The sequence below is a fragment of the Pongo pygmaeus genome, chromosome X, assembly GCF_028885625.2.
Source record: "Pongo pygmaeus isolate AG05252 chromosome X, NHGRI_mPonPyg2-v2.0_pri, whole genome shotgun sequence".
NCBI classification, from domain to species: domain Eukaryota; kingdom Metazoa; phylum Chordata; class Mammalia; order Primates; family Hominidae; genus Pongo; species Pongo pygmaeus.
Window position 1 is genome coordinate 153,632,311 of NC_072396.2, and position 13,747 is coordinate 153,646,057.

Genomic DNA, 13,747 nt, shown 5'->3' on the forward strand with positions numbered 1-13,747 from the left:
AATTGTCCAGAGTAGGTATTATTATTGCCCATTTTAACATATAGAAAATTGCAATTCAAAAGGTCTTATTTACTGGATTAAAAAAAATCCATTAGGAATTCCTGTATTTGAACTCAGGTCTGTTTGGCTCTCGAGACCTTGCTTTTAAGTCCATGCTGACTCAACCAAGGGCTTCTTCCTGCAGCCTTCTGTAATAATGTTTCAAGCCCTCTATTTTTCTCTTCAAAATCATCTAAGCATTCCACTATGTAAATTGGCAAGGTTTTTGGAGAGTGATCTTATGATTTTATGGTTATCATTCACATGGGACCTGTCATGTCGTAGTGCACTAGAATGTTTCAGTGCAAAGAGCCCTTGGAGGCCACTAGGTTCAGCTTGAAGCTCAGAAAACCAAGGACAAAGATCTTCTTTTGGTCCGTTCCATCTCTTCCAAATTTCACTATCTGAGCTTTTATAGAATCATCTCCTCAGGGCAAGAACTTGGTTTTTTGTTCACAGTTTTATAGATTATTCTGTGTCTTAATACTATAAATTATAGGTCATAGTAAAAATAAAAACAGCATTTTTACACCAAGATGAACACTGTGGATGACTAGACCCTGAACAGACAACAGACTTCACTAAGGAGGTCTAATTGGTTCTGTTTTCACCTAACTGAAAAGTTGAAGAACAATGTCTTTTTTTTTAAGATCATACACACAGGCATACATTTATATGAGCAATTTTTTTCACATTATGTGTGATGAATTTGTCTATGGAATTATAACCTCATGAAAAGAGATTACCGTTTTTCTGCTGAGACGACCTTAACTGCATTGGGTGTGAATGGTGCTGCTATAATAATTAAATCTAAAATCTTTCATAATCCTACGCTTTCCCTAGAGTAATGTTCAGCATTAGCCAAGGATGAAAATGCAAACAAGTACATGTATATTCAATAATAAAGCTTAATAGGTCAGGGAAGAAGTGGAATGAAATGAATGCCTAGTGCCTCCAGAGATAACTAATAGTAATTTGCCTTCCTAGTTACTTCTTTGACTTGTGTTTACTGGGACTTAAATATATGCATCAGATTTTCCTTTATTAACAATCAAATCCATACCAAGCTTGTTGCATGGTGGGGGTGGGGGGAGGTTGTTTAATGTCAACCGCTGTGTAGATTGGCTGCCTATTTCCAGAACTGTACGTTGGAGTGCATTTCATCTCCATGTTAAAAATCATATAATGTTGATTGGAGAGTAAAATAACTGCTGAGTTCAGACCTCTGTGCTCTGACTCTGGATGTGCTACTTCTACCTGAAGGAGAGAAACCTGAAGACCACAAGCACATTTCTACATCTGGCCTTGAGATGCCCTTAGACATTTCCCAAGTCGTCATGGATTATCTTCAGATTGTTCAGAAAATTAAAAGGAGAGGAGCAAAGGCACACAGAAACTTCTGCTTCTGATTACTTTTTAATAGTATTAATGAAGTCCATTATTTCCAACTGAGATAGCTTTCCAAATTAATGGTGCCCTGCATTATTAGTTTTGTGCTTTCATAAAGCACTTTCACATGCATTAGCTCCTGTTATGCTCACCACCACCCTCCTGTGATGGAACCAAAGTATTATCCCATTGAACAGATGAGGGACACAGATGAACCTCAGAGCTGGTAAATTACCCCAGATATTGGGGTTTATGATTAGCCAGCAATTGAATCCCAGTGTCTTGACTCCATGCTAATGTTTTATGAGGTTTTTGTTATTGCTGTCAATTTTATTGAATATACCATCTTTTATAAGTTGTACACTCTAGGAAAACCTTGTATACTCCCAATTCTGGCTGGAGATGATCTAGGTTCCATATTTGCCTCCGTAATTTCTAGCTGTGTGTTCACAAGCAAGCTCCTTAACCTGTCTAAACCTCAGAGTCTCCATCTGAAAAATGCAGCTGTAACATCATCTCCTTCATGGAAGTATTGTGAGGACCAAATTCCATGCTGCTGGTCAAATACTTAGGACTTTCTCTGTCTCTGAAAATTGACCCTCTAAATGCAGGAATTATTTACCATTTCTTTTGCTGAATACTTGAATGTAAATTAACACATAGACATTCCCTAGATGTATTGAGATACACACACACACACACACACACACACACACACACACACACGGAAAGTAAAGCCATTTATAATAACAAGCATAGGTAGTTTTTAAATATTTGAGTTCTATAGCTTATGAGAATGATACAGTCTTCATTTCCCACAATGTGTTGTAAAGAATTATTTGTTCAGAGTCATAAGCCTGCAACTGCAAAAGAAATACCAAGATACATTTTTTCTCCTTCTCTAAGATCTTCAAAACATACATTAGTCTCTTGAAGGAGAGTCGTAAATCCTGCAAATTTAGTTTATCCGAAAGCCACTCCAACAGTTGTCCTTCCCACCAATCATCCTTTATATCAGTCTTTGGTTTGCAGACCTCAGTGTACACATTCTAGCGTGATGTGACTGAGCATGAAAGTGGGGGAGCTGTGCTTTTTTTTGAGAGTTATTGGATATCCACTCTGCCCTGACTCTCTTTTCAATATTTGAACATAACCTCTGAAGTAACTTTCCCCCTATTTACCAAATTAGAAGCTTCCTTTTCCCTTCTGGCTTCTCTTCTGGAAAAACACCCAAGTGGGATTACAGAGATGGAAATTTTAGGAGTGGCTCTAGCACTAACTATTAATAGCTGGGTGAGCTTCAGCAAAGCAATTCACCTCTCTGAATCTTTCCTTCCTTGTCTGCAAAATGAGGCCAGTAGACTCTGTCATTTGTGGGAAGATGCTGTGAAGCACAGTGAGGTGAAAATGCTGCACCCCCTGCCCTCATGGGAATTACGGACTAGTGGGGAGAGATTCAGTGGAAAGCTGTGCTGTGATCCAGCTGGAGCTGAGGGTTGGGCAGAGGAAAAAAATATTCTTCCTGAGATGAGAGTTCTTTCTAGAAAGCTTTTGTAGAGAAAGTGGGATCATTGGGCTACAAAGGATAAATAGGATTTCCAGAGTTAAGAAAGAGATTTCTAGCCCTGGAGCTGAGCCTGATGCAGAGCCTAGATGCAAGAAAGAGCAATATATGCATAGGAAATGGTCATTGGTCCAGAGAGGCTGAGACTGTGCCCTCTTGAAGCCTAAGGATGAGGTATAAAGTTGTATTTAATAAATAAAAATATGAACACCAATAGGTCTTTAAAGACAGTGTAGCTGGAATTTTAAGATAATAAGCTATTCTTCCTGCTGTAGCTCACACTTGGAGAGGATGCCACTGGAATTAATATCCCTATAGAAACAAAAGGCTCTGTGGCTCCATAAACAATCTTGAAAGTGCTAGTTCATCACCAAAATCCAGACCACTCATTTTTCAAGTGCCTTGCCTTAGGAGAGAAAGATTTCTTATCCACATCATGGGCTTACACCTCTCAGATCAAATTTTACAGGAAGAGATCGGTCATATATCAGAAGGTTAATGACCAGCCATTTCTCTCCCAGCTCTTTTGCGGCCACCTAGCTACCCAGCAGCAGAGGGCACTGAAAGGCAGTGCAGGTTCACTGTGCCTTTTACCTCCGTCATCCAGAGAGACCCAGCAGGCTTTGACAACAGCTTCCAGAGCTAGGGACTGTTATCATGCCTGTCTTCTTTCATGGGAAACTCTGAGCACCTTGTCCTGTAGAGATCCAGTGCCACATCCCACATACACAGTGATTGATCAGTACATTTATTGCACTTTTAGTAGTAAAAATGTATAGAATCCAGTCATCTCTGGAGATGCTGAAATAGTATTTTCCCCTTGATTTAGGGGAAGGTAGAGAGGGAAGATATGTGCAAATATGATATAAATATAAGAGCTCAAATATCTAATTAGCTGAAACAATCTTGGTTCCCTCTACACCTTTGAAGGATTTGCAGCTGTCAGATTGTAGCTCCAATACTTTATTCTCATTGCAAGATGTATCTGAGGATGATTTAGAAAATATGCCTTCTAACTCAAACACCACTCTGATCTCTTTGTAGGATGCTTGAGGATGACCTGAAGCTGAGCAGTGATGAAGATGACCTTGAGCCTGTGAAGACCTTGACCACTCAGTGCACTGCCACTGAGCTCTACCAGGTAAGAAGAGCTTAGGGCTTTGTTTTGGGACTAAGAGGGGAGCAGGAGGAACTGGAATGGCTTTGACATGCTTTGACATGCACAAACTTCCCCATGCTTTATCTCTGGGCTTTGGAGAGAGGGAAAGAAGCAAAGATGAGCCTAGTGTTCTGAACAGGTCAAATCAGTTCAAACTTTCATTAAAGCTATAGTAAGGAGATGCAGAGCTCTTTAAAACTGCTTTCAACCCCCTCCCATCTCTCTCTCTGTTCCATACACAAATGCTGGTCAGTAGTAAGCAATAGAGATTGTCTTGCCCTCTCTTGGACTACTTATTGTCTTGGGTGAGGTATAATTTTCATTTGGTGACTCTGGTGTGAGGCTTGGAACCCATACTCATTAATTTAGATATAAATGTGATGCTTCATTCACCTTTCCCAGATGCACCATTTCAGAATGCAGCTGAGAATCAATACGCAACATCTTGCCATTAAATGAACCTTTAGGCAGAAGACATTTGGCAAAAACTTGCGGCTGCCCTCGTATCCTTCTGTTCCACATTTTAAGCATTTACAGTATTTTACCACCAAATGAGATGGCAGGAATGTGTGTTTTCAGCATTTCAATGAGACTGGACTTTATGATTTGAAAAGGCCAAGTATCATGTATGATTCATGAGAATGGCAACCTCTAGTGTGTGGTGTCAATGATGCTTGCACATTTTCTCTTTGAGAGAGAACTGTCTCGAATGTGGGGTCCTTCTGGGTGTGCTTATCACCTCAGGTGAGGAATGCAGAAGGATTGCCTTTCTTTAAATCCAGTACCTGACCAAGATCTTCCTACAGTGAAGTCTGCTACATTGTAAAACAGACTGTTTAAAGGAATGCTCATGCACTGGTATTTCAAGAGAGTTAACAAATATGGAATTCCATGTTCATTGAACATTTCATGAGGAAGAGCCTACAAAGAAAAGCTTAGGAAAAATTATCAAGGCTCAGCTACTCTATTCTCATCTACAGTTGTTTACCACACTAGAACTCCTACCATTCTGGTATACTTTAAAAATCAAATCCATCTTCAACGTTATATGGCCAAAACTTTCATCTACTTTACTTTCTCCACTTTCTTGTGCTTGAATTTTAATAATATGTAAAAGATAATTGCATCTTTGCAAGTTTAGTGCTTTATCAAGAACAACCACAGGGTAAGTACAGACTACATAGTGCTGGCCTAAGCCAGTTTCACAACTGTTTCCCAAGGGCTTGCTGTACATTTACTGAATGCAAGCTGTCTCCCTCCTACTTGAGTTGCACTTCATAACAATTGTAAAATGTGCACTTAATTTCCAAAAATTGTCATTTCTCTTTCACACATTTAATACGCCAATGGCAGGAGCATCATATTTGTAAGTAAAACAAAAGCAAAAATGAAAACATTCTAGATCATTGATTTTGACAGATAAAAAGTTGCTTTTTGATGGAAATGTTTAAAGTAGAATTCAATAATAATTGAAAGTAGATTTTGCACATTGACTTCCTCTTTTTGTAATTATATGAATGTAATCTGCTTTTTAACTTATAAAGTTATTTTCTGTATTTATCTCAAAACTGGCAAAGGATCTGTTGGCCTGAATCATCTGGGTTTTAGGGTATATTCACTGACTTTTTGTAAGTGCTGAGATTCTCAGATGATCAGGATTGGTGGGTTGGAACCTTTTTATGACATGCTGCCACTAGTCATGATGTCTTCCTCAAAAAGGCTTAGGTTCTCAGTGAAAATTTGATGGGGAGATTGAACTAGGGGCTCTAAGGTGAGGCAAAATGACAACTTATTCCCTCTAGCTAAGTCCTAGGAGCAAGATGTAGGCACAAGGTTATAAACATTTGCAAATGAACCCTCCTTGTAGAGTTTGAAGATGAGTTACAAGGCCTGGAAGGCTATAGACCAAAGAGAATGCTTGTGCAGTAGTGGCAGCAGTAATACTAGCAATGTTTGCAGAGCTCTGCCTTTAGGATGCATAATGTCCTTTTGTAAAAGTAAATGGGTTGAAATAATTTTCTTTTTTTATTGCGGCAAAATTCACATAACATAAAATTAACCATTTTAAAGTGTTTAATTCTGTGACACTTAATACACTCACAAGATTGTACGTCCATCCCAGTTCCAGAATTTTTCATCACTCCAAGTGGAAACTCCATACCCATTAAACAGTTACTCCCCATTTCCCCCTCCCCCTAACCCCGACAACTGCTAATCTACTTTTTGTCTCTATGGATATGTCTATTTCACATAACTGGAATCCTATATTATGTGACCTTTTTTGTCTGGCTTCTTTCACTCACCATAATGTTTTATTGGTTGTTCGATGTCATGTATCAGTACTTCATTTTGTTTTATGGCTAAGTAGCATTCCATTGTATGAATAAACCACATTTTCTTTATCTACTCATCATTTGATGGACATTTTGGTTGTTTCCAACTTTTGGCTACTGTGAATAGTTCTACTGTGAAGATTTGTGTACAAGTTTCACATGGACATGTTTTCTTTCTGGTGTGTACCTAGAAGTGGAATTGATGAGTCACATGGTAATTCCACAGTTAACTTATAGAGGAATCACCAAAATCATTTTGTTTTAGATAATATAGTGCCATGTATATAACATAGTACTGTTCACTCATCCTTGAATTGGGACAGTCATACCTCCAGCACCATCATAAGGAGGAGTACTGAGACTACCATTTTTGGAACCACTCTTGCTCTGTGCCAGGCGCAAGCTAGGTGTGGTGTCTCATTTGAACCTTACAGCAGACTTTAGCAGTAGGTTTGGGCCTCCTGGCTGAGCAAAAGAATTGCGGAGTCGTTCCATTTGTGGCAGAATGATTGGGGAGAAAGCATACAGACAAATGAATTGGTCCATAAAACTGTGCTCAAGAGCCCAGACAACACTGCTGGTTTCAGCTGACATAATAGTTAGAAATGGCTCAGAACCCAGTGGCTGCATTCATGCAGACATAGTCCAATAAAAAAGCCATTTACTTTCTGGAGACGTCCCCAAATCATCTCATCCATAATCATCACACCTTGACTCATTTGAAGAAACTCAAATTATCCAGGTGTAGTGAGTACACAGCAATCTTTTTCAAACAGTGTCTAAGAGCTTATACTGTGGGCTTAGAGCATAAGCATCCCCAAGGGAATGAATACATTTCAAATACATGTATGAAAATTAAACACAGGATCAAGTTGTGTCAGCTTCTAAACTGGCATTTGGGTACCGAGTATCTTACAATCAGAACAGCCTCCCCTTTTTCTGCTACTTCCACCTTCCACAGCAGTATTAGCCATGCTGAGCCAGGTGACAGGTCATGTGCACAAACACAAGCAGAGCAAGTAGGGTATGTTTAAATGCTAAATATTATTCCCTCAAATGGGAAAATGGAACATGAGTCCAGAATGGGGGCATTATAATATATAAATTAAAGATGCCAAATGGTCAGCCATAGAGACTCATGATCATAAGAAAACATTTTTAACAGAAGATTTTACCTTCGAATGACTCTTTAAAGTCAGAGATATATTATCATACATGTACATGGCTTCAATGAAGACACGACAGTGATTGCAGCCTGAAAAAACCTGTTAAAACTTTGTGTTTTCTCTCCAGTCCTCTACTGCATTTGTCTTTCTTGGTTGGGACTATTTGGGCAGCAGACATATCCATGCTGTGTTCTAAGGTGGTGGAACAATGCTGGGACAGTGTGGGAGAGTGTGTGAGGGTATAGCTGTATAGTTACACAGACATGGCTTTGAATTCTAGCTCTGCCACTCTCAAACTGGTTGACCTTGGGCAAAGACCTAAGTACCTATAAAATAGAGGTAAAAATAGCACCTTCTTCATTGGCTCATACTGGGGATTCAATGATTAGGTCAATCAATAGAGGCAAAAGCACCTGACGCTATGCTTAGCACATAGTAAGTACTCACCACTTTACATGACAATAATCATCATCGTTATGAGTGCTACTAATGATCTAAAAAGCTTCACATTCTTTGAGATGCTACATATATTTACTTTCCCTTTTCTTGTAAGGAATGGGATGTTAAAGACAGCTGCTGGGTTTTCTATCCTGTATATGGCAAACTTGAATGAAAATGTCTGTCATCCTAAAGTTTAGTAGCTGTGTGCCTGGCCATGAGTAATTTTAAATGTAGATATTAAGAACATAGTTTTTGGAATAAAGAAGCCTGGGGTTTAATCCCAGGCCTCAAATACTAGCTGTATACTAACTGTATGGCATTGGGAAAGTTGTTTAAAATCTCTAGGTCTCAGATCTCTTACCAGTAGACTGGAATAAACCAGCCTTGTCTAACTCATAGGAGTATTGTAAGGATCAAGTGAAGACAGTGTATAAGAAAATGCCTTGAACTACAAAATAGGTGGTTACTCTTCCTTGTGGTCCTTTTAAACATTAACTGGCAGCCCTCTCTTTAGGATCCATAGGGAAATAGACGTAGCTCTTCATTTTGGCCTAGGTATCCATAGGGATCTGTTAGGAACTGCATTGCATGTCTTAACTGGCCCCCAAAGGCAGCCATCAGATATGAATGACCTTAACTTTCCTTTAAGCCCTGACAACTTTTAAACTAGAGATCCCAGAAAGAAAGGCTAGGTTGCCAATGATCTGCACCAAGTCCTCCAGGAACTTATGTGTCTCTAAAAGAGTTTTTCTTCCAAGGCTTGGCATGAGTGGAGAGTTGATTCACACCCTTCTATTGTAGTTCTTACCTTCTCTTTCTGAGCTCATGCTGTGCTCAGAAAGAGCTCATGCTGTGCTAGAGAAAGCCTTGAAGGCTCTTCTAGGATGCTATACTCACCTTGGCTTTCTCTCAGGAGCTATCCCTGAATGGGAGATAAATAACTATTTGAAGTTGACATTGGATATTGCAAACATCCAGAACAGTGTTGGAATTAGACATAGTGCTATGTACTTAGTGTCTGAATAAACATAAGTGGTGCAATGTATTTTTTAAGTTTGATATCAATGACATGGTTGAGATTTGGGGGCCACATGATGTCCATTACCTGGCTGACTGCATTTTTTGCTTCTCAGCTGCCACTGTTGGCATCATAGATATAAAATCCAGCCCTGGCCTTCCCCATGAAACACTTATTGAATTGCCATTTTCAAGCCAGTCCTCCAGGGTAGGCAGAGATGGCCACTGGGGTTTGGCTAGGGAGTGGCCTGACCCAGGAGGACAGACGTTTTGGGAGTGGGAATATGTTATGTTCTCTGTATGCCCCTGCCTGATACCATTAAACCTCTGGTTTTTCTTTTTTGTCAGTTTTTCTTTTCGTTTTTCTCGAGGTTAAAGGAACCCCTGAAAATTAGGAGTTAAACCTGGAATCAATTTTCATTTACAGCTGAGAAGCAGTTATTGATGCTGTGCTTGCAGTTCAATAAAAGATCTAAAGATATAGACCTTGTGCTTCTCTTTCAATATAAGCAGCCTAATCAGTCTCAAATGTTTTTTTAACAAAGAAATTGTATCGACAGGTTTATTAAAATTGCTGTCTTTAAAGTTTTAAACTATCCGCAATTTGACTTATTCCAAAGGCTTCTAGAATGTGTGGCGGGCAAACTCCAAAGCTCCCTCCAGCACATGTTCTTAGAGCCAGGTAAACATCTGCTTAATGTTTAATTGAGTGATATTATGATGTCTGATTTCCACAGCCCTAAACATGTAGTCTGGTGTCCACAGGTAGCGGGATGGCTTGTGATGCCTGGGTTCTGAAGCCTAGTTAGATCTGGGCATGGCTGTCTCATGCCCCAGTTAGCTCACATTGGCATTAGAAGCAGCAGACTTTAGAAATCTAAAAGCCACAAAAGAGATGGATCTTGTTAGAAACTTCCTTTAGGGCATTATAACATTAATAACATCTTATTAATATGAATTAGATTGAAATATTAGATGACTTCATTTAGCACAGTTAGAAGTTCAGAAAACATTTGATATGACTGAAAATGTTCAATTAGTGACCAGGTTCACTAAAAGACCCTACATAAAGCTTGGAGTAGTATGCTAGTGCTTTAAAAACAGAACTGAACCATTAAAATTTTCTTTGAACACAAAACATTCTAATGTGTTGTGTCTGGGCACGTGATTGTGAGTAGCTCCAGTGTACCCAATTTTATTTAACCCCATCTTATTTCTTTTTCTGCCAAAGAAGTATGCTGGTATTCTGTGAAATGTTCACTTAATTGAAAGCATATTAATTACTGGAGATGTATGGACTTTCCAACTAAACACTAGTAGCAGAGTTGCACCTTAAGCATATGAGCATTTACAGAATACAATAATCTTAGATCTTGCCCTCCACTTCATAGTTTTGTTTTTTCTTTTTTTAAATCTTCAGATTACTAATTACCTAACACAAAAAAGTTGCTTTTAATCCAGTTTCTTTAATGCAGGTCTTATATTTGATCCATTTTGATTTGTTTGTTGTTTGGTGGTGATCATGGTCGTGGTTGTTGTTCTTGTTGAGCGAGCTTACTGGCCTGGTTGCTATTTGAGAATTTCAAATGAAATAATTGCATAGCCGCTGAAGACCCAAACATTCTGGCAGCTTTGGGATGTGTTCCTGATACCTGTGATGCACACTGAACTTTCAGAACCTAGTAGCCACATTAAATTGAAAGCCCGCGTTTATATGTTAAGTTTGCTAATGAAAAAGATGCAATGAATTTTACTCCTGCTATCAGCTGGCTCTTTTGAAGTTGGTGTGCTGTATAGAATATATTAGTTGTGACAACAGATACTCTTCCCTGCTGTAATCGGTCCTATTTTGTAGCCACAGTTCTCCCTCATCATACTGAACAAGTTGTTACCTCCCCAAGGTTCCTCTGCATTTCTATTTACTTTGTTATCAGCAGAAAGGCTGGGGAAAGCCTCTTCAGTAATGACATCGATACGACACACACAGCAAGAGAGGTCAGCCTGTCACAGCTCTAGAAACAGCAGATGGATTAGGATGAAACTGGGTGCAAAATAACTTTGATAGAGTCTTTTAATGTAAACAGTTTATCTGTCATTGCCTTTCATTGAAATCCCTCACAGAATGATAGCATTTGGGCCGTTAAGGTTACAGAATGTAGCTGAATAAAATCCATACATTGTCATACTCAAACTATCCACCAATTAGAGAATGAGAGGACATTTTAATTTATTCATTAAAGACAGGAGAGTAAATAGGATAACATATAAGGTTAATAGAGTAACATTGGCCTTCATATTCCCAAGATTGTATTTCCCATTTGGCTATATTAGCACAGAGACTAGATTAATAAGAAACTGCTTAGGGCTTGTACGATGTGGTTCTTAATATGCTTGAGACAAGTCTGTGACTGTTTAGAAACCTGTGCGCTGAATTTTTTTATTACAATTAGGTCTTCTCCTTTAGTACCAATTTTTTCGACTTGTAATCTATATACAATAGAATGCTTTGAGCATACAGAGATGCACAGAAGTGTAATGTTTTTATGTATTGTGCTTATCACATGGTCAGTAATGACCAAATACTGGCTAATGTTTAACAAACTTTATGAATTATCCAACTATGAGCATTTCAGTTGCAAAGCCAATAGCTCTTTTGCTTAGCTTAGCACTTTTCCACAATGACCTTAAGTCAAACACTGGAGAGGGTATGTTGCTTGCCCCAAGATCCAAACAGAAACAAAAATGGATATGATCTGTCATTTCAAAATAGATAATGCTCATATATGACAGGGATGACCACAGCCTTTTCACCCACAAAGAGCACACAGCACATATATGGTTCTGTAAAGAGTGGGGCAGTGAGAGAGCAGCCACCTCTGGAAAGCTGGGGACCACTAAGTACAAATTTCAGTTGAAGTGCCTGGAGAAAAGAGTCCTCATCATGTTGCCCTTTCTGGGCTGGAGGAAATGACTAGACATCACTGGTCCTTTCTTCACTCAAACCCCACCCCCTGTTTGGTCCAAGCACATTCTTTTCCTTAAGTCTCTTCATCATCCCAATTAGGGTCCTAATCCATTCTTGCAGCCTGGAAGTTTCACTCTGGAGTCATTCGTAAGTCCCAGGAAATGCACCATGTGTGCCTAACTTCATTGGTAGTTTCCAAGCCTTGAGTTTAATCAGGGTTCTAGAATATACCTAGAACAGTATGCACATCTCAAGCAAAAGTTATATAATGAAACACTTTGCCACTTTGAAAAAGTAAGATTTTGAAATTTATATTCTGGCTTGAAAAATTTACTGGGGCTTTGGTTTAGGGCTCAAGAATGCTTAACTCTACCCCCTCCCCACCAGATATCTGCCATCTGCTAAAAAAGTCACCAGGCAGGCTGCAAACACCAAGGACCTTGTTCTGCATGGAAAACTGAATTGATATTTTCTTAAGCAGCTATATTTACTTTTATCTTTATTTATCAAGAGCAAATAGCATAAGCATTTTAAGTGCACAGAAGAGTTTCCAAATTTGAGATTAACCAATCCAACATTAACCATTCAAAATACAGGTGGATGGGCAGAAAAAAGAAACAAAACTTTCCAAAATGTATGGGGCCACATAACTCGTATTTCACACAGCAAAAATTTCATAGGAGTCTTTGGAACATTTTACTAAAAATGTATAAACTTGCTAAAGCTAGTTTATTGTTAATGGAGGTCGACTAAAGCTTCATATTTAACCCTGAATCATATATACGTGTGTGTTTCTCAAAAAACTAAAAATAGAACTACTATATGACCCAACAATCTCACTACTGGGTAGTTTTCCAAAGTAAAGAAAATCAGTATATTAAAGGAATACTTGCACCACCATGTTTATTGCTGCACAAGTCACAATAGCTAGGATATGGAATCAATCTAAATGTTCATCAACAGACAAATGGTTAAAATGTGAGAGAGAGATATATACACAAATATGTATATATATGTATATGCATGTATATATGTATATATAGGTATAAATATATATGTATATATGTATAAATATATGTCTATATGTATAAATATATATATATATACACATATAGGTATAAATATATATGTGTATATATACATATATGCATAAATATATATGTGTATACATATACATATATAATATATATGTATAAATATATATGTGTATATATATACATATATATTATATATATATACAAAATTGATTACTATTTTGCCATAAAAGAGTATAAAATCCTGTCATTTCTGGCAACATTGCTGCAAAAGCAAGTAGGGCTTTAGTTCTTCCCCCTCCTGTGGAGTCTGCAGTCCGGATTCATGCCCTTCCCCCAGTTCTGGCCAGGAGATTTCTCAATGGGTTCAAATTGTTACAAAGTTCACCTGGAGGTTTCCTTCTCTCTGTAGCCTTTTCCGAGTACCTCCGGCAGCTCTCCTAAAGGACCTCTGTGAGGCAAAGCTGAAATTGCTTACTGGGGGGCCCAGCAAGCCCACAGGGCTTTTCCCACTGCTTCCTCTACCCCTGTGTTTTGCTAGCAGGGGTATTGTGCTTACAATAAAAATGGCTACATTTTTATTGTAGAGATACAGGGAACCAAGTTACAATTGGCAACATTAAATTCACACAGACAATGA

General features: G+C 38.5%; 1 protein-coding gene across 7 annotated transcripts in view; it reads left to right on the forward strand.

Moving 5' to 3' along the window:
• AFF2 (ALF transcription elongation factor 2) overlaps positions 1–13,747 on the forward strand; it is a 504,750-nt gene that overhangs the window by 392,083 nt on the left and 98,920 nt on the right. For all 7 annotated transcript variants that reach the window (XM_054472110.2, XM_054472113.2, XM_054472111.2 and 4 more), the window contains one exon: positions 4,037–4,133. In XM_054472110.2, the coding sequence (XP_054328085.1) occupies positions 4,037–4,133 (97 nt within the window). The remainder of the gene's footprint in view (positions 1–4,036; positions 4,134–13,747) is intronic.